This window comes from Bison bison, unplaced genomic scaffold (genome assembly GCF_000754665.1).
Source record: "Bison bison bison isolate TAMUID 2011002044 unplaced genomic scaffold, Bison_UMD1.0 scf7180017864286, whole genome shotgun sequence".
Lineage (NCBI taxonomy): Eukaryota > Metazoa > Chordata > Mammalia > Artiodactyla > Bovidae > Bison > Bison bison.
In genome coordinates this window covers 1825438-1846574 of record NW_011494858.1, presented here as the reverse complement: position 1 = coordinate 1846574, position 21137 = coordinate 1825438, and the positions used below count along the sequence as shown (strand labels likewise).

Genomic DNA, 21137 nt, shown 5'->3' with positions numbered 1-21137 from the left:
TGAAGCCTGCATGCCTAGAGTCTGTGCTCTGCAGCAAGAGAAGCGACTGCAGTGAGAAGCCTGTGAACCACAAGTAGAGAAAGCGACAGAGACCCAGTACAGCCAAATAAATCAGTAATAAATAAATAACACCCCCAAATTAATAGAGTGGGTGGTTCAACTAAAGATTAGACACAGATGAAGAGAATATTAATGATGTGAAATATAGATCAGTAGAAGATACTAAGATGTGTGGAGTGCAAAAACCAGAAAATGCAGAAAAGAACATGATAGGCATGTGGATCACGGTCTAAAATATGTGTTGGAGTCCTCAAATGGGTGAAAAAGGAGCATGGGGCAGAAGGAATATTTGAAGAGATAATGGCCAGTATTTTTCTCAAATTAACAAATGACGTCAGCCACAACTTCAAGAAGTGCTATAGATTCCAGACAGGATAAATACAAGGCAAACTACACATAAGCACTTCACAGTAAAACTGTTGTAAATTAAAGACAAAGAAAATATTAAATGAAGCCTGAGAAAAAGAGATTATCTTCAAAAGAAAAACAGTGAAACTGGCATCTGATGTTTCATCTGAAATGATGTATGCCAGAAGACAGTGAAGTTAATCGTTTGTGAGTGCAGGTATACTTAGTTTTACTGTGCTTTGCAGATACTGTGGTGTTTTTTTTTTTTTAATTGAAGTTTTGTGGCAACCTGGCATTGTCATATGGTGGTTAATGTTTTTTATTAATAGCAATAAAATATTTTTTAAATGTGCATTTTTTCAGATATAATGCTTTTGCATACTTAATAGACTGCAACATAGTATAACTTTTTAAAATTTTTATTTATTTTTAATTAGAGGATAATTGCTTTACAATATTGTGTTGGTTTCTGCCATACATCAACATGAATCGGCCATAGGTATACATATGTCCCCTGCCTCATGAACCTCCCTTCCACAAGAAACCAAAAAATTCATGTGACTCACTTTATTGCAGTACTCTGGAACATAGCCTGCAATATCTCCAAGGTAACCTGTACTTCAAGCAAATAACTGCTAATTTAGAATTCTGTTTCCTCCAAAGATATCCTTTAAAGTAAAGGTGGTATGATACCAAAAGCACAAACAACAAAAGAAAAAAATAGGTTAATTGTACTTGATCAAAATTGAAAGCTTTTGAAAGGACACCACTGAGAAAGTGAAAAGGCAACTCATAAATTGGGAGAATATTTTGCGAACCATGTAGCCAATAAAGGACTTGTATGTATAATATATAAGGGCTACTTACAACCTGATAACAAAAAAGACAACCCAAATAAAAAATGGGCCATGAATTTATACAGGCATTTCTTGGTAGAAGATATACAAATGACCCATAAACATATAAAAAGATGCTCACAATCATTCGCCATCAGGGAAATGCAAACAGAAACCATGAAATACCATCTCGCGTCTATTAAGATGGCCATCGTCAGAAAGAAAACAAGTGCTGGTAAAGTCTGGAGAAGTCAGAGCCTCATGCATTGCTGGTGGGAACGGAAAATGCTGTCGCTGCTTTGGAAAACAGTCTGCCAGTTTCCTAAAATACTACGCATAAAGGACTCCGCAGTTCTACTCCTAGATACACACCCAAGAGAAACGAAAGTATATGTCTATATAAAAACTTGTGCACAAATATTCATAGTAGTAGTATTCATAATAGTCCCAAAGTGGAAACAACCCAGTGTCCATCAACTGATAAATGGATAAATCAAATGTGGTGTATCTGTGTAATATAATATTCTTTAGCAATGAAGGGAGGGAGGTGCTGATAAATGCTGTAGTAAGGAAGAAATTTGACACCTTTGTACTAAGTAGTGGAAGCAGCTAGTCACAAAAGACTATTGTGTGATTCCATTTATATGAAATGTCTAGAATAGGTAAATCTGTAGAGACAGGAAGTAGATTCATAGTTTCTGGGTAGAGAGCGGGTGTGTTTGCGGGAATGAGAAGTTACTATCGATGGATAATGTGGTTTCTTTTTGGGATGATGGAAATGTTCTAAAGTTGATTGTAGTAATGGACGGCCAAGTCTGTGAATATACAAGCCAAGGAATTGTATACTCTAAATAGGTGAATTATAGGGTATGTGAATTATATCTCAGTACAGCTATTACCAAAAAAAAAAAAATTGAAATAGAGGTGTTTCTAGAAAATAGGAACTGTGGAAATTTGTTGCCAGTAGACTCTCACTTAAAAACTGCTAACTAGACTTCTTCAGGCAGAAGGCAATGATCACAGATAGAAGCACAGAAACCCAGGAAGGAATGAAGGGCAAGAGACCAGAGTGAAAATGTGATTGAATTTAAATGAACATTGACTGCCAGACAATACTATGTCATGGGGTCCAAAATACATCTCTCACTATGTTGAAAGGTGTATACCATATTAAAATGGTCTAGGGCCCTTACATTTTCCGGTAAGTGATAACTCTCATTCATAGTAGGTTCTGCTGAGTTAGGAAGCCAGATTATTTAGAGGATAAATTACTGAAAGAATTAATAAAAGAATATATAGCTAGGAATGAGAAGAATAAGAAGAAGGAAATACGAAATAGTAGACAATAGTGCTTTAAACTAATAGATGCCAAGAAAGGCAGAAAAAGTAAACTAGACCATGTAGATCAAATACTAAATATGTAGATTTGAACCTAGACAGTAGCAGTCACTTTAGGTTGACAGACTTCGTTAAATGCTTTTATTAAAAAACTAAGATTGTCAGATTGGATAAAATCTGTTATCTACTTACACGAGGTACATATCGAATATATGAGCACCAAATGTTGTAAGTAAAAGACTGGAAGAAGATAAACCGTGCAGCTCTAACCCAAAGAAACTGGTATGGCCATCCTAGTAACAGACGCCAGAATCTGTAAGGCAAGAAGCATTACTAGAGATAAGGGGGAATCTCATGGTGCTAAAAGACTAGGAAATAATATTTTCACTAGTAAGTCTAAATCAACTAATCAAATATTGACAGAAAGGAAAAAAAGAAAAATTTGCAGTTGTAGTGGGAAATTAATATATGTCTCTATAGAATAAGCATATGAAGGACAATAAAGATAGAGGAGATTTGAGAAGCTCAGTTAACAAACACTGCAGTTGTTGAGTACACATCCTTCGTGCTTACTGGGCCATAAAATAAGTTTCAAGAAATTTCAAGGTTCTAGTGTATAGAACTGGGAACTTATTCAATATCCTGTGATAAACCATAATGGGAAAGAAAAGAATATATATATGTATAACTGAGTCACTTTACAGGAGAAATTAAACACAACATTGTAAATCAACTGTACTCTGATGAAATTTTAAAAAATTTCAAAGATTGGAAATCATACAGAATATATTTCTGGTCATAGTGAAATTAAGCTAGAAATAAACAGTAAAAAAAAGATGCTAGAAAACTCCTAAATATTTGGGAATTATGTAATACACACTCCTAAATAGCCCGTGGGTCAAAGAAGAAATCCCAGTGGAATTGAGAAAATATTTTGGATTTAAGATAATGAAAATACAGCATATTGGATCTTGTGGTCTGTAGTTAAACCTTACTTAGAGGAAAATTATTGTCTCAAATGCACCTGATTGAGAGAAAGAAAGACTGAAAATCTTCACGTTTTATACATTAGAAAAAACCCAGCTTACTAAACACAAAAATATTGAAGGAAGGAAATAGCAAAGACAACAGAAGTTAATGAGATAGAAAACAGACGTAAAATAATGGAAAAGCAATGCAATCAAACGTTGGTTCCTTGAAAAGACTATTAAGTGAATAAAAGACCTCTATTAGAGGAAAAATGGGAAAACACAAATTACCACTATTAGGAACAAAAAGGGGGACACCATTAGAGAACCTCCAGCCACAAAGAGCTAGCTGTTACCTTAGGTTCACTGGTGTACTGTGAGCTTTCAACCGCCGTGTTTTTTTTCATGCCCAAATCCATTTCTCTACTCAACTCCTCCACTTGTTTTGGACATAACATCTTAGAAATACCAATTTAATCCTATCCCCCCGCCCCCAGCAGTTTTTTGTATAATGTTCCCCACGTTGGTAAATGGTAGCAGCGTTTATTAATTTGCTCAAGCAAGACACCCTGTGGGATCCTCCACGTCTGACCAGTCACTGAGTCGTTCTCACTTTTCCTTCTTCCCTTCCCCTCTTTTTCTGCTGTATCATCCTCTCCCCTCTTTTCTCTCTGTTGCCACTGCTTCCACTGTTGTCCCAGCCACCTTCAAATTGCCCGCCATTCTTTCAGTGGCCTCTTATTTATCTTCCCCCTTCTGTCCTCATATTGCAAAAGTGATCCTGCATGCATCTGTTTTCAACCAATTTCACAGCTTTTTGTTGCCTTAGAATCAAGTCTAAAATCTGCTATGGCCACTGAGTCTTCCCCTCCAGAGCCCTTGGCCTGCTTTCTTTTAGTATCTCTACTACTCAACCTCCTCTGTGTCAGGGCTTTTATATCCATCGTACTTCAGCTCCCTCATCCCTCCAGCGAAAGTAAGAGCAGAAACAGCAAAGTTACTAACTCCTTGTTCTCCTCTTTTCCTTGTTTGGGGCTTGGGCCCATCCACAGCCATGAATGCCCCCTGGAACCTGGCCTGTAATATAAGGACATACCGCAGTGCCAGGCCAGAGAAGGAGCACAGGAAAGGATTATTCATGTGAATGAGTGAATGATAATAGATCAATAACAACACTGAAACTTGGTGCTGATAACTAGTTTTCAGCTTGACTGAATGGGAGGCACATGTACACCCATGGCTGATTCATGTCAATGCATGGCAAAACCCACTACAATATTGTAAAGTAATTAGCCTCCAATTAAAATTAAAAAAAGAAAATGAAAAAACACAAGTGAATATAGTCTGGCCTTTTTAAGAGAGAAGTTTAATGGATTTTGATTATTTATTTAATGATAGAAAGGTCCTGTAATATAATACAAATATTTGCCATATTATCATGTTGCTCAGTTTAAGCTCTTAATGGGAGAAACCTTGCCTTTGTCTTTCTTCTAGAATTTGGCAGAAGCCCTTCCTTTGGTTGGTGAGCTGTGCAATTTTGTTGACTTAAGTAGAAGTCTGGGGCTTGATTTGGAAGCTGCCTAAATCAATATCAGGACATTGCTTCTCTCACTGAGGTTGCTGGCCACAAATAACATAACTTACTAAAGGTTTCCGAGGAAGTAAAATCCAACCGCTTTCAAAGTAAATACATTCATATTATTTCATAACCCATATAGGCTCGATCTTCAAAAATATCCTTGTATGTAACCCTAAAACATTTATGAAGTACCCACAATATATTTGTTGTTCTAAAGTGGCTAAATGGGCCCCTAGAGATTTAGAAGTTTAAATATGATTTGTTGGGGTTAACCAACAGGCCTGATTTCTTCTGATATCACGTGAGTCAGTTTCCTTTGGTCTTTCTCTTAAAGAAAACTGACCCAGCGTTCCTTTTATTTTTAAATTATGTCCAAATCACAGCTTTATGTGAAACTATGCATTTTTGTTGTTGTTGTGAGATGTGTTATGCATTTGAAGGGGATGAACATGGAAAGTGCGTGTAGTTTGAAGGATGCTGAAATGAATGCCATGTCTTCACTGCCTGTCTTAGGAGATGGCAGGGGGTGGCCCCGCGGCATGTGCCCTCGTCCCTCGGCCTTGGCCCTCACGGGATGGGGGCAACCAAAGCCCACTAAAGCTTGACCGGCCGAGCCAGGACTCTGTGAAGGTTTATGAAGAATTGTGAAAGGGACATGCGGCCTTGCTTGTTGGAAAGCTGTCCTTCCTGATGGTTTTGCTTGTCATCTGAGTTTCTAGTCTCTGCTGCCTTTAGAAGGAACCACAAAGTTGAGGGAAGCCAGAAGCTTCATGACTGCCCTGCAACTGGAGCCCCAGTGGAGGGGGAAACCGTAGCTGTCTCAGAGCTGACCTGATGCGAGGTTTGCCTGCCTGCTGCTCTGAGGGAGGGGTGAGCCTGGAGTGGGGGGCACAGGGCACCCACCGTGGATCCGGCCCTGGAGCGACATGGGTGCACAGCAGGGCTTCACTTCTGAGCCAGGAGCGGGTCCAGCGCCGTCAGAAGGGCCCTGGGCTGGAAGCTGCCATTTTGAAAGTCTTCATCATTTTACCCTTCAAATGTGCATTTTGTACGACGAGATGGGGGCACAGGCTCAGAGGGCCTGGGATTGCAGCTCCTGCAGGGTTTCACCTTCAGCCGCCTCCTCGCCTTCCTGGGGGGACAGTGCAGCTGGCTGTGCCCCCACTCGCTGGCACGTTCCCCCCAGCAGCTGCTGCTGTCTCCTGTCCTCTGTCCTTGGTCCCTGGTAGGGGCTCAGCCTCCAGGAGGGGCAGGGCCAGGCATGTACGCACCGTGGTGGCTGAGGACCGGGCCTGGGGCTGGCGCTCCTGCCTCGAGCCAGTGGTGTCACGGTGTGTTCAGTGGGCACCTTGGTGGGGTGAGCTCTCACCCACCTCAGAGCCCGGCACCAACCACTCTCGAGTATGAGGCCGCAATCCCTGGGGGCCCACATGCTGTGGATGGAGGTGACAGGCTCAGAAGAGATTGGTTGAAAGCAACAAGCATGGCCCCAGTCCAGTGGGTCTGCTGGGCAGTTCTGCTTTGGGCCAGTCTGGTCATCATGGCTGGCCCTCATCCTGGGTCTGTCATTAGCTGGGAGCTCACTTGGAGCCTTGGGGATCCAGGTTGGCCCTGCTCCGTGTGTGGCAGTTGGCAGGCTGTCGGCAGGGGCAGTGGGAGCAACCAGGTGCCCTGGAGATGGGGAACCCGGGCTGCTTCAGTGGTGGCCGCGTTCCAAGGGCAACAGGAGAGGCCAGCCCTAGTGAGCAGGTGTCTCTCAAGTCTCTGCCATGTCACATTCGCTACCTCGTTGGCCAAAGCAAGACATAGCCCAGCCCAGAGTCCAGGAACCAAGAAGGAATCCACCTCTTGATGAAAGGAGCTGCAAAAATGATGCAGGGACAGGAGGAACCCCTGAAATGATATCAGCAAATGACATTTGTTTTAATTTTTTCTTTAAAAAATCAGCATGTATTTTCCCACTTCTGAACTCTTACCAAAATTAGCTTAAGATTAGACCTCGTGTATATTTATAGAACAGTTCTGTGCAAATCTATTTCAGAGTTCCCCAGAACTTTATTGCCTAGAGTAAGGATTCCTTTAGACCTGCTGCCCAACCCAGATAATCATTAACCACCCCAGTAACATGCCACTTCACCGGATTAAGGAAAGAAGAGAAGGTATGAGCTGAGAAGTGACGTCAGCCTTGTTTTAGGTATTTTTCCTCCCCAGGATGGCGAGCCTGCCTTTTCCATCTTTGAATGCACTGTCTTTGTAGGAGCGGTCAGGGGAAGGTGAGTGACCTCATGCAGGTGGTCTACAAAGATGGGAGGGCTTGTCCCGTGTCTCTGGGGCTCCAGGCCCCATTTTAATGGTTTGTTTTGACCCGGAGGAGTGGCACAGAGTTCCAGAGTACTTGGAAGGGTCCCTCGTGTGGCTCTGTGACTGGCCCCTTCCCAAGCACCCCAGCCCCACCAGATTCCTGGTCCCCCAGCCACTCACTGTCACTACCTGCTCACCTTCCCTAGCCACTGTCCTGAGATCGCCCTGCACTGCTGTCTTCCCACCGGGCTTCCGGCTCTGCCTTGTGTCCTGAAGAGCCCGGCAGTGTCCTGGCCACCAAACCCAGAGCCAGGAAAGGAGTGCGGGGGCCACGCTGCCAGGGGATCAGGGTTGACATGAAAATCGCTGGAGTCAGGAAATTCCAGGGCCCTTCAGTCATTTGGGAAGACATTTGACCTGAGAGGCCTGGGGTGGGGGGATCAGGTTCCCTTCATGTCAGGAGGAATTGAGGTTCCTGTCAGGAACTGGCCTGGCAGGGAGGCGTCCGGGTCCTCCACTCTGTGGGCAGAGCCTGAATGGTTCTGTCTAACCCTTTCTAATAACTAGATTGGAATTAAGCGCCACTCGCCGCCTATTTGCCTTGTACTTTCTGTTGTGACTGTTAACTTAGTTATCCCTGACAAGACTGAAGCCTGCGTTTGGTATACCCATCAATTTGTTTGTAACTGAAGCCGAACTCCAAAGTACCAAGGGGTTTTTACTGTTCATGCATCAGTCCAGCCCAGTAGCTTTTCCTGCTCCTTGGCTCACGTGATGGTTTACAAGTTAATTGTGCATCTGGGGTGTGGTGATGGCGGGGCTCATGTCGTGGAATGCAGCGGCCAGCATGTGCAGATTTGTTTGGCATCTTCACAGGCTGCCTGAGTTGCGGTGACCCCTTTGTGCACATGTGCCCCAGCTTGCTAAGGGGAGCAAGCTGACCTTGCCCCCTTCCTATAGCCCTACTGTAAGCCCCACTTTCAAGGGACTAAAGGGCACAGAGTCATTGTTTCTGTTTTAGTTGAAGGACTTGCACAAATCGCCCAGCTGTTAATTACGGAGGCAGGGTCGTGACACCTGGCTTAGGAAGTCAGGTAGCCCTTCTGCTGGAAGGGGAATGTCCTGTCTGATAGAGGATGCTTGGGTCTCGGGGGCTGTGGATGCTAATTACAGCTGAAGGAATACAACTGAAGGTGAACTTCCACACATTTTGACGGTTGGTTTATGTGGCTTTTCATTCTCTTCTGTGTTCTATTAATGTGTCGTACTTGCTTGACAAAATGATCTTTGAAGAAAGGAAGCCAGTATGTGTTCCTTGGTGCCCAGCCCATGCCTAACATATAATTTTATTAAAATTGAACCATGGAAATGGCAGTAGCTACTGATGCCCTGAATGTGAGGAGAGGAATCATGAGAACAGGCAGTTCTGCTAAGGTTTTGGGATTCTGTGGTTTTGGAGGCTGGGGAGGTGGTGGGGGGGTCCTGCTGTGATTTGGGGCTGCTGGGAGCATGAGGAGGCAGGTACCTGGTGGGTCAGGGTGAGCAGTGGGGCCAACCAGGTATTCACCCCAGCTGCTGGGAATAAAATCAGGAGGTATGGAGTGAAGACGATGTGGAAAATAACCATGGTTGCTGGTAAGAATGGTGGCTCAGATGGTAAAGAATCTGCCCACATGCAGGAGACCTGGGTTCGATCCCTGGGTTGGGAAGATCCCTTGGAGAGGAAAATGGTAACCCTCTCCAGTAATCCCATGGACAGAGGAAGCTCGTTGGGGGTGGGGCACTATAGTCCATGGTATCGCAAAGAGTTGGACACGACTGAGCGATTAACATTTATTCATGTCTGCTGGCCCCTAGTGATCCGCATCTGCTCCAGCTAAGGAGAAGAGCACAGGACTGGGGGAAGGGTGAGGGCTGACGTCCAGGACAGGGGGACTCAGCCTTTCGTCCACTCCCTGCTAGTGTCCACTTGAGGTGCCTCAAGTTGATGACCTGGGAGGGCCAGAAGCAGCATGTGCTGAACCTGGTCTGGGTGGTTTGAGAGGGAATTTTGTTCAATGCAGTCATTATGCAAAATTAAATTATCCTGTATATATATATATATTCAATGAACAAAAGTTATTAGTATATTAGAAACAAAGGTAAAAATATTCAAATATGTACACCTAAGTAAATACTATGCTGCTGCTGCTGCTAAGTCGCTTCAGTCGTGTCCAACTCTGTGCGACCCCATAAACAGCGGCCCACCAGGCTTCCTCGTCCCTGGGATTCTCCAGGCAAGAACACTGGAGTGGGTTGCCATTTCCTTCTCCAATGCATGAAAGGGAAAAGTGAAAGTGAAGTCACTCAGTCCTGTCCGACTCTTCACGACCCCATGGTCTGCAGCCTACCAGGCTCCTCTGTCCATGGGATTTTCCAGGCAAGAGTACTGGAGTGGGGTGCCATTGCCTTCTCCAAGTATATACTATATATATATATATAACTGACTCACTTTGCATTACACCTGGAACTGATAATATTGTGAGCCAACTCTACCTCAAAAAAGTACTCAAAACATGTTACTTTCTAATTGTTTCATTGCATTGGGAGTTACTTTCATCTCCTGAATCTGTATGATAAAAATACTATATGCTGGTGAGCTTCTGTGTATCTCTTTTTAGCTCCACACTCAGTGACTTCACACTGGTACTTGAAACCGGCCATGGTGGGAATATTTGTACCACATAAGCGTGCACATCTCTCCTCCCTGTGCAACAGAGCAATAATTCCTCTCCAACTCAGTTCTCTCTGTCTGGCTTGAGTGTGGACCACAGCCTCTAAATGGCTTCAACCCCCTCGAGGGGAACCAGAAACTCTATCCAAAAGCTTCCTTCTTTGGACTCGCACAGTTCACATTTCCAAGGATGGAGGCAAAAGAAATGATCATAGCTTAAAGTGCTTTCGGTCTTCCCAGGTGGCTCAGTGGTAAAGAATCCCGTCAATGCAGGAGATGCAGTTTTGATTCCTGAGTCGGGAAGATCCTCTGGAGGAGGAAATGGCAACCCACTCCAGTATTCTTGCTTGGTAAATCCCATGGACAGAGGAGCCTGGCGGGCTACAGTCTACAGGGTCTCAAAGAGTCAGACATTCCTTAGCGACTGAGCATGCAAAGGGCTTTCAGTTTCCTTGTCTGCTAGTCTGTTGATGATATGTGGGATTAAAAATGAGCAGAAGTGTTGATACTGTCAACAGAATGGACCACAAAAGCTTTATTAGTTGAACATGCCAGTAGGAGTTAAAAGAAAGAATGAGCTGCAGTGATTACAGCTCTACGTACACAAGGACCAGTGGACATGGTAACATTTCCTTGTCTAATTAGAATTTCCACCTAAGAATGATAAAGGCTGATTTTAGTCCGCAGGAGACCCAAGCCCAGGAGATGCCTTCTGCAGGAAATCCTCTGCTTCTGTAAGCAGGGAAGCCAGCTCCCTGGGTGTCCCCCCAAAGCTTAGGCACACCTCCCCTGAGTGTTCCCCCCAAACCCTGGGGGCACCTCTGGCATCAGAGTACAGTGAGTTTGGCCCATTGGGCCCCAGCTTTCTCAGATCAGATTGCCCATCTGTAAAGTGCCAGTCAAGAATGTTGACCCTCACCAGCATGCCTTTAATAGTTTGTTATTAGGGAAATAAAACAAGTGAATCAAATAGGATTAACCCCTTCAAATGATTTAACTATTTCTTACAAATAACAAAGAACAAATTCCTTTCATTCTGTTGAGGATAACCAGAAACGTGGAGCTGTGGGGGTCTCTGCAAGAATTAGCAGCTTGTTATAGATGCTGATTCTGGACAAGTTGACAGTCTTTGTTTCTCCTGTTCAGGATAATAAGCAAAGCTTTTCCATCAAAGGAGACTAATTCCTTGTTTGAAATCTCCCTTATAGCAGGAAGATTAGCAGGCCTTTACCTAGATGTTTTGAAGTAGCCACGTATTTGCCTCCACTTCTCCCTAGTCTCCTGGCATTTTCGAATAAGAGCTTTAACTCATCAAGTGGATGAATAATAAGAGCCACCCTTACTGAGAAATGAAGCATGAAGTTATATACTTGGATTTTCTCATAATGTTCATCTTTGGTTAAAATTGCTTTCCTGTATTTTTAAGTGTATGGATTATTCTAAATGTCATGTCATGCTGGCTAATTGAAACAGCCTCAAAGTCTTAATGACTTACTAGAGCAAAGGCTCATGTCTTGCTCTTGTCACTGTCCAGGATGGGTGAGTGGGAGCTGGGCAGCACAATGCTGTCTTCCATGCAGTGATGTGGGGACCTGAGCTGCTTCTATCTGGGGTCTGCTGGTTTCCAGACTTGAGAGTCCTTTCTGGCTCCTCTATATTTGGCCACAGGCACGAGAAGAAAGGTGTGCGGTTGGGTAGGAGTGTTTTGGCCAGGCCTGTTGGGATTCTTCCCTTTCACCTATATTCCAGTGGTCAGTACTCAGTTACCCAGCAATAGCCCAACTATAAACCTGCGATACATGGTCTCTGTCCCCAGGAGGAAAGGGAATGGCGTTGGCAAGCTTGCAGCATTACCTTGGCCAGACCAGGGCGCTCCGATCACCAAAGTTGCATTTTTGTGAGCGTATTTTCAAGTCCTCAGAAGGTCTCTGGCCATAGAGCAGATGCAGAGCATAGTGGTCAAGAGCATGACCTCAATTCAGATTCCCTGAATTCAAATCCCACCTCCATCACTTATCAGATATGACAAGTGTCTTAATCTGTCTCTGTGACTCAGCTTTCTTATTGTGAAATGGGGATAACAAAGGAAATCACTAGAGTTTGTGTGAGAATGAGATGGTGTAACATGTAAAATGCTTAGAATTACGAATGGATGTAATTAACAACATATAAGTATTTGTTAATGGGCTTCCCAGGTCGCTCAGTAGTAAAGAATCTGCTTGCTAATGCAGGAGATGCAGGTTTGATTCTTGGGTCAGGAAGATCCCCTGGAGAAGGAAATGGCAACCCATTCCAGTATTCTTGCCTACGAAATTCCGAAATTCCGTAGACAGAAGGAGCCTGGTGGACTACAATCCATGGGGTTGCAGAGAGGTGGACACAACTTACCGACTGAACAATGACAACAACAAGTATTTATTAAATAAATTTTCTAAAAATGAGACTAGTAATAAAGAGACCTAGTGTCCTTTTTGGTGAGTTGTAGTTCGAATATATTGCCATTCAGATAAGGCAATGGCACCCAACTCCAGTACTCTTGCCTGGAAAATCCCATGGGTGGAGGAGCCTGGTAGGCTGCAGTCCATGGGGTCGCTAAGAGTCGGACACGGCTGAGCAACTTCACTTTCACTTTTCACTTTCATGCATTGGAGAAGGAAATGGCAACCCACTCCAGTGTTCTTGCCTGGAGAATCCCAGGGACGGGGGAGCCTGGTGGGCTGCCGTCTTTGGGGCCGCACAGAGTCGGACACGACTGAAGCGACTTAGCAGCAGCATTAATTATAATGGAACAAACCTGACCATAGAATCTGAGTGAGTAGGCTGCTCACTGGGTCAAAGGAAACAGCATGTTTTCTCCACCAAATTTGCCTTTTAAACTGTGTCTCTCAATCCATGGTTCCATTGGCATCTTAGTTTCCACTCTCCAAATCCATGGCTTCTTCTGGGCCCCTGAAAGTGAAAGGTGACATTGGCCCAGTGCCTCTCCTCCCCTGGCCACGTCTTATAGGTCCTGTCTATGTCATTCACGTAGTGGGTATAATTTCTGTCTACCTGTTATGCAGTTTGCTTCCAATCTGTTTATATGAACATCCTACCTCTTCCATTAGGATCCAGATTTGGGGATAATGCATGGTTTTATTGATTTATTTTAAAATACTGATTGATCAATACGGCTGTGCTGGGTCTTAGTTACGACATGTGGGATCTTTAGTTGTGGCATATGGGATCTGGTTCCCTAACCAGGGATCGAACCTCGGCCCGCTGCACTGGGAGCGTGGAGTCTTAGCCTCTGGACCACCAGGGAAGTTCCCGATAATGGTTGATTTCAGAAAACACACGAGGGCAACAGGAAGTGATTTCTGGGTTCCAGCCCCCACCTCAGCAGCAGCTGGGCTTAACAAGCTCTTTCTCTTGCAGCTGGACGACTGCACCCTGCAGCTCTCCCACAATGGTACTTACCTGGACTTGGAGGCCACCCTGGCCGAGCAACGGGACGAGTTAGAAGGCTTCCAGGATGACGCTGGGTAAGAGTGACTGCTGTCCCTGCCAGCTGGTCCCGACCCTCCACGAAATGGGGCTTCATTGAGGCCTTCAAATATTTTGGAGAAATCACCATAGCTTTCACCTTGTCTCACTCACAGTCACACAAAAGGACTCACTCACCAGTAGTAACTGCAGACTCTTTGAATTTGAGTAGCTCTTCTTGGTAAGGTTACTCAGGGGTTGAGAATTTCTGGTGTAGTTTAATTAAGCATGTGATATTTACATTCAAAGTTTCTTTTTAACCCAAACGTAGTTAAATTAATATTTTCCAGATTTTAGTGGATTGACAACTATTTTATACATTGTTTTTGTTGATAACTCCTGGATATTTAGTTTTTTGGCAGATGCCCCTTTAGATCATTTTATACTGTATCATCTTTTGAACTCATTAGTGGAAAAAATAATTATTAATTATGTTAGTTAATATCAAGTTACTTTTAGCCTATACCTAGAATTGCTTAGTATTTCTGATTGCTGTGAGTCTGAATAAAGCAATTCATATAAAAAACCAGAAATATATACAGAAAGCAAAGCCACTGTAGGAATATACCCATACAATTAGCCATTCCTATGTTTATTAGATTATTTTTTTCAAGTGATTGTTTTATTCTCTTCCAGATTTTTTTAACTTTTCGTGTCAAAATGATTTTTAACTCCCAGAAGAGTTGAAAGTAAAGCACTGACTTTTCCAAATAACACTTTACGCAGCTTCCCATGATGTTAACATATTATATAACCAATGCAAATTTGCCCAAACCAAGACATTAATATTTGTAAAATACTATTATGTATTTATTAGATTATCAAAATACCCTTTGGATGGGCCCCCCCACCTCCCTTTCTACTCCTCATTCATCCAGAACCAAATCTCTCTCTGATTTTATCACCTTCCTCCTTAGAAACCTTCAAAGGCTCCCTCTTCCTTTCCAAATAATGCCCAGCCATCTATGCCTGCTACTCAGGGATTTCTTCAAAAAATTTTTTGAGGCAAACTTTCCTGAGTTAAAAATGTACTGCAGTCAAATGAATATTATCTGAGAGTGCTGATTTTCATGAGTGGCTCAAAAAATGAGGAAAAGTGGGAGGCTTCTTGGTGCTGCTTTCCTGATACCAGAATATATTGATGACTTCCCGAGTTTCCTCTGCTTAAATACCTATCACAAGTTATGGTCCTCTCCCCATTAATGGTCCCCTTAATTATTTCTCTTCTCTGCTGCTAAAATTCTCCTAGATCAGAACTGCCTGAATACCCAGCCTAGCCTTTTCTTAACACATTAGAGGCACTTAATGTGCACTAGGAGCCAGGTGAACAGAGGAGCCCAGAATGGATTCCTGAGTGCCGTGCGCTTGAGCACCGAGACCAGGGTCCTTGGTTGGAACCCAGTCAAGTTCTCTCAGGATGCGCTTCCTGTCTCCTGAGTGGATTCAGAAGCCATGAAAAGACCTGGGAAATGCCATAGGCTGTACACACATGAGGGGTATCTCTATTAAGTCACATCAAATTCTGCTCACCATCATTTTAAAAAATTACATTGTTAAGACTGAAAGATTTGGGGAAATTCCTTTGCTATAGTTTTTACCAAGTATTTGACAATGACATTCTTTATTTAAGATGTCAGCATTAGGTGCATGACAGTCTAATGGGATGACTTCATGTTTCATTGATCAAATAGATCTCAGGAGTGTTATGAGTAGATCATTGCCAATTTGAAAAATGTCCGTAGTGCTGTTGTGCTTGAAAACCATGACCTGTCTGATATTTTTCTTTCTTATCAAAACACGACTAGTTTGGAAATGACAGCTTGGAAAAAAATGTTAATAGCTAAGAGTCTCAAGAGTTAAGAGTGGGGAAGAGAGTAACCTTATGAAGCACCTGATATGCCAACCACACGCCATTATTCATGGCATGTCTGTTTACTGGTTCATTTCCTTAATAGGCACAAACCTGGGATTGGATTTTCTCATCTCCATGTTTCATTTGAAACAACTGAGGGCCAGGAGTTCAATTACATGTCCAGGGAGGCAGAGCTGGTAGAAGGTGGAGCAACTTTTGACCGTAGGTGTGACTGGTTCCCAATTCCGTGCTCCTCTGCCATCCCAGGAGCTTCTGGAATATACATTTCAGGTTCTCCTGAGGATGTACATTGGCACCCGAGGGGACATACGGTTGGTTCATGCAAGGACTTCCTCAGTTCCAGGCTAATAACTATCTGTAGCTGGAGCAGCACCCACTGCAGGGTGGCTCCATCCCCTGGCCCTGAGGCTACAGCTCATATTATAAACATGGTGTCCAGATGCCAGCTTCTTTGCAGCCATGCCTAGAGAGCCAGGGAGCCTGCTGCAAGCCCCCCAGAGCAGATCCTGGGGCTAACCTTCTCACTTTGTTCCCTTCTGAGCCATCCCCTGACCATGGGTCCATCTGACAGGGGCAGCCTTGACCACATTTCTCCACCCTCATGGCATGGGGTGCTGGGGAAACAAGTTATGGCAAGATGAGAAGGCGGGACTCACAACGTGGGAAACCGCAAACACTGGGGAAGGAGGGGGTGGCCCAGAGGAGGTCGGGTAGCTGCATGTTTGACTGCTGGGTCCCAAACCCACCCCAGAATGGGGCTTCTATCTGAAATAGTCTTCATTTGTGGGATTCAGCCTTTGTCCTCTGGAACATATCCAGGATGACTTTCCTGTTTATCTGGAAGAGTGTAAAGAAGCCACCTCTCCTGGTCTCTGGTTGGGAGAGCCCCTGGGCCTGGCCTGGGCTGCAGAAGACAGGCCAGGATGGTGCTGTCCTGGCATTGCCGGGTCACTGTGGTGATCCCCGGGTCCTGAGCACATCCGTGAACACTGGTGGCGTGTGGTGAGTTACTGGGCGCTGGCTGGAAGCAGCGTGATGGTGGAGGCTCCCTGCACAGGAGGGAGGTGTCTGGGTGCATCTGCAGGGCACACTTGCACTGAGAGGCCCTCCTGGGTCTTTTCTCAGAAGCTTGGCATTTGGCAGAGTCTGTGTGCCTGAGAGCTCACGCCTCCCTCAAACGGGAGTTAAAATATAATTTACTCCTGGTTAAGAATTGCCCTTGTGAAGCGTGAAAAGGGCAAATGAAATCATTATGTTTCTTGATTTTTTTTTTGTTGTTGTTGTTGTTGTTAAATTATAGGAAAATACCTGCTCACGCTGTGGCCACTCAATGAAGATGGGTGGCAGGCTGTGTGGAGACGGTGGTGGTGTCGGTTGTGTGTGTTCAGTCAGTTTTTCTTGCTGGAGGAGCTGGTTGCTTTGTTCTTGTCCATTACCCTGCTCTTTTCTGCCAGGACTAAAATTTAACTTACTCCTTGTTTATAATGATCACTTAGACTATATAGCTAGTTGGAGAAGAGGAGAAAGACCTTCAAAAGTACAAGGACAAAGCAATTATCATGCTAGCAGAGTAAAGCCAGGTCTTTTTATTGCCTTCCAAAGCCAGCGAAGTGAGTAGGCACAGCAGAGGGCAGTGGAAACCAAAGCCCCTGGGTTATTATTCCCGACCCTGCCATTGTGTGACATGGGGCAAGTCACTCTACCTCTGATGAGAGTTTATAAAATTTATTTATAAAATGAAGACAATGCTACCCACTCCCATTTCCCTCCTTGTATCAGCAGCGACCCCAACAGAGTCTCAGGGCCTGAGGAGAGTGTAAAGAGCAGCTGTGCACAGTATTTAGGGGCGTGAGCTTTGCAGTTAACCTCAGGGCTGTGTGACTATGGGAAGGTTACTCTACCTCTCTGAGCCTTGGCTTCCTTGTAAGTGGGGATAATATATGCGATAATCATATATTATGATTATAATATAACCATCATACTGCCTCCTTGGGTTGTTGTGAAGTAAAATATGATGATGTGTCTAAAACATTAAGCTGGTTCCCAGCATGTAAGACAGACCCAAAGCGAGTAGCTTTAGCTATAGTTACAGTCGTAATTTGAGATCATGCACTGATATGGGAGTCACTGGGTTTTAGGGCAGGACGGGGTCTATTCCAAGCTCTCATGGGGAGAGCTCATTGTTAGGAAAACCAAGGCTGGAGCCTTGCCCATGGGGCAGAGGTGGCCCAGATTCTGCCTCCCCCAGTCCCCCAGCCCTGGACCTTGTTGCTTAGTCCCCCTCCCTGCCTCTGAAAGGAAAGGCACACAGGGGGCTGTCCCAGAGAAGCGGGTTGGAGGTTAGTCCTGAAGGTGAGAGGGTGGGGTTTTGCCAAGGTAGCGAGGGCCGCAGGTTGGGGTGCAGTAGACCTGTGAGTGGGCCTGAGAAGCCCCGGGCTTCAGGGATGCTGGGGGGACCTGCGTGGTTGTTGGGCACGTCCCCAGGTGCTCCTGACCTGGAGGAACCCTGGACACTCACCTGTGCTTCTCTGGACTTCCCTCAGGCCTTTGCTAGAGGGTCAGCGCTGAGACAGCGCTTCTTGCTCGGTTTTCTCATCCTGTGTCCACAGCACTGTGGGGTGGGAAGGTCAGATGAGATGAGACCCTGTGGAGTGGGGGTGGGGAGAGTGCAGTGTGAGCCTCAGAGATGAAGGATGTGAGGCCTGGGGGTGAGAAGGGCTGTGAGGAAGCCCATTCACAGGGGCAGGTGGGCCCCCACCCCACCCTGCCAGCCCCCATGCTTGGGGGGTGCGGAGGAGTTTGGAGAGAGCTCTTGTTTGACTCTTAGACACCCAGCTTCTCAGCCTGCAGCACGTGAGCCCCGAGGATCCGTGTGTGTAGCAGGGGTCCAGGAACCCCTGAGATGTCTGCAGTTTGTTGGGAATGCAGGGTTTTGGGGTGGAGAAGGGTTTCATGGCCTTTCATCGGATACTCAAAGAGTTCTTTACTTTTCAAAATGTCAAGCTGGAAGGAATAAGAAGCCATTTTCCCTCCTTACTGTCTGATACAAAAGTTAACCTATGACATCTCTGTTGAAGTTTCCTTGGCATCTGGACCTGGTAGAAAGGGAAATCACTAAAATATATTTTAAACCTAAATCTAAAAACCTGCAGAACTCATCAAACCAAACCACACCACAAACAAAAACTTTAACAAAAGAGAGATTCTGGTTAAAGGTGTGGGTGGGATGCAGTAAAGGGTTTTCCCCAACTTTTCCTCTTAAGCCAGAAGAGGTTGTTGTCTGAGGTTCTCTTGGCAAATCACCAAAGAGTTAAGGGTCTCCCGTCTTCTCAGTGCAAGACTTGGACTGCAGACCATCAGCCCTGCTTTGGTTACGGTGGAGGAATTGGGAGGGTGGTTTCAGTGCTGAGCTGAGCAGCGCAGCCCAGAGGCCCCTGCACACCTGCTCTGGATCAGTGCTAGACCAGAGCCTCCAATTACCCTGGGAGAAAGCCACTTAGAGGTTCTCGGACAAGACAAATGAGCTTCCATGCCGATTGGACAGTGGAACTGGCATGGCTCCAAGTTCCCTCGAGTGCCAAATTGTGCAATAGGACAAACATGGTGACAGGTAGGAGTCAGGGCCCAGGTGGGTTCTGGGCTTTCTGGTGTGGGTTGGACTCAGAAGAAAACTGACCTGCAAAGAGGGAGCCCTCCCAGAACCCCTCCAATGACAGAGCAGGGAGGCTGCAGTCAGTGTGGCCCGCTGTGAGCGGGGAAGGGAGTGATCTAATGGGTCTGAACCTGGTGGTCAAGGAAGGCAGGTGGACTGGGGCCTGGGCCAGTGAAGGAATCTGTAGATATGATGCTCGTAGAGGGAGGGAAACAGGAGAAGAAAATGGACATATGCCATTAGGTGGATGGTATACAGATGGTGGACTACTTAGAGAATTAGGGAGGTTATGGGGGGCAATTTGGGGAGGGGGAGAAGAGGTTTATACATGTTAATCTGGGATTATGTCAAGCTACCCTCAAGTTGCAAGGTGGCCAGGTGAGAAATATTGGCCTGGAACTCAGGTGAGAAACATCAAGGCCCAGAGAGATTGGGGGTGATCTCTTGGAGGGAGTTAAAAGTCAAAAACTTCTCTAAAATTTGAAGTCTATTTTAAAAAATTAACATTTAATTATTTTTATTTTGGGGGGAGCAGCACCATGTGGCACGTGGAATCTTAGTTCCCCAGCCAGAGATCAAACCCGTGCCCTGTACGGTGGAAGCACAGAGTCTTAACCGCTGGACCACTGGGAAGTCCCAAGTCTGTTTTTTAAAAAGTTTGGATAATTAAGCCATTTCAAGGGTAATAAATTGATTACAAGATGCTCTTAGGAACCCAGGCTTCTTTTATCTTTCTGCTGTGTCATCCTGATGATATAGCTTTCATCTTTCATGCTTCATCATAGTTACAAAATGGCTCTCCCACCAGCATCACATCAAGCCAGGAAGTCATATGTTGAATACGGTACAGTTTTCCGTGATGTAAACAAGAGATTCCAAATTATGGCAGTTTATGTATAAAGATAAAAATTTCTTTCCTGTGTAAGAGTCCAACTATACATAGTCTTTCTTGGGACTGGTAGAGCAGCCATTCATCCTCAAAATGAGAATTCCACCTCTGTGTCTAAAGTTGTTGCTTCAGCTTTTCCCTTTTCATCCATATCCTAGCTTCCAGAAAGATAGAAATGGACAGAGAGAGTGCATGTCCATTCCTTGGGCACAGAGCTTTCCCTTGCATGGCACTGGCCAAAGCTTAGGTTCATGATCTTGAATTGTGGGCTTCAGTCAGTTCAGTTCGGTTCAGTCACTTAGTCATGTCCGACTCTTTGTGACCCCATGGACTGCAAGCCAAGCTTCCCTGTCCATCACCAACTCCCGGAGCTTGTTCAAACTCATGTCCATAGAGTTGGTGATGCCATCAACCATCTCATCCTTTGTCGTCCCCTTTTCCTCCTGCCTTCAGTCTTTCCCAGCATCAGAGTCTTTTCCAGTGAGTCAGTTCTTCACATTAGGTGACCAAAGTATTAGAGCTTGAGCTTCAGCTTCAGCATCAGTCCTTCCAATGAATATTTGGGACTGATTTCCTTTAGGATTGACTGGTTGGATCTCCTTGCTGTCCAAGGGACTCAACAGTCTTCTCCAACACCACAGTTCAAAAGCATCTTTGGCGCTCAGCTTTATTTATGGTCCAACTCTCACATCCACACATGACCGCTGGAAAAACCATAGCTTTGACCAGACAGACCTTTGTTGGCAAAGTAATGTCTGTGGTTTTTAATATGCTGTCTAGGTTGGTCATAGCTTTTCTTCCAAGGAGCAAGCATCTTTTAATTTCATGGCTGCAGTCACCCTCTGCAGTGATTTTGGAGCCCAATAAAATAATCTCTCTTACTGTTTCCATTATTTTCCCATCTTTTTGCCATGAAGTGATGGGACCAGATGCCATGATCTTCTTTTTTTGAATGTTGAGTTTTTAAGCCAGCTTTTTCACTCTTCTCTTTCACTTTCATCAAGAGGCTCTTTAGTTCCTCTTCACTTTCTGCCATAAGGGTGGTATCATCTCTG

General features: G+C 44.8%; 1 protein-coding gene across 1 annotated transcript in view; it reads left to right on the top strand.

The window, feature by feature from the left end:
- Window positions 1-7281: 7281 nt before the first annotated feature.
- The window catches only part of FHOD3 (formin homology 2 domain containing 3), a 469739-nt gene continuing 455883 nt past the window's right edge, over window positions 7282-21137 (top strand). The window contains exons 1-2 of the mRNA XM_010849782.1: window positions 7282-7402; window positions 13561-13667. Coding sequence (XP_010848084.1) covers window positions 7370-7402; window positions 13561-13667 — 140 coding nt within the window. The 5' untranslated portion in view covers window positions 7282-7369. The remainder of the gene's footprint in view (window positions 7403-13560; window positions 13668-21137) is intronic.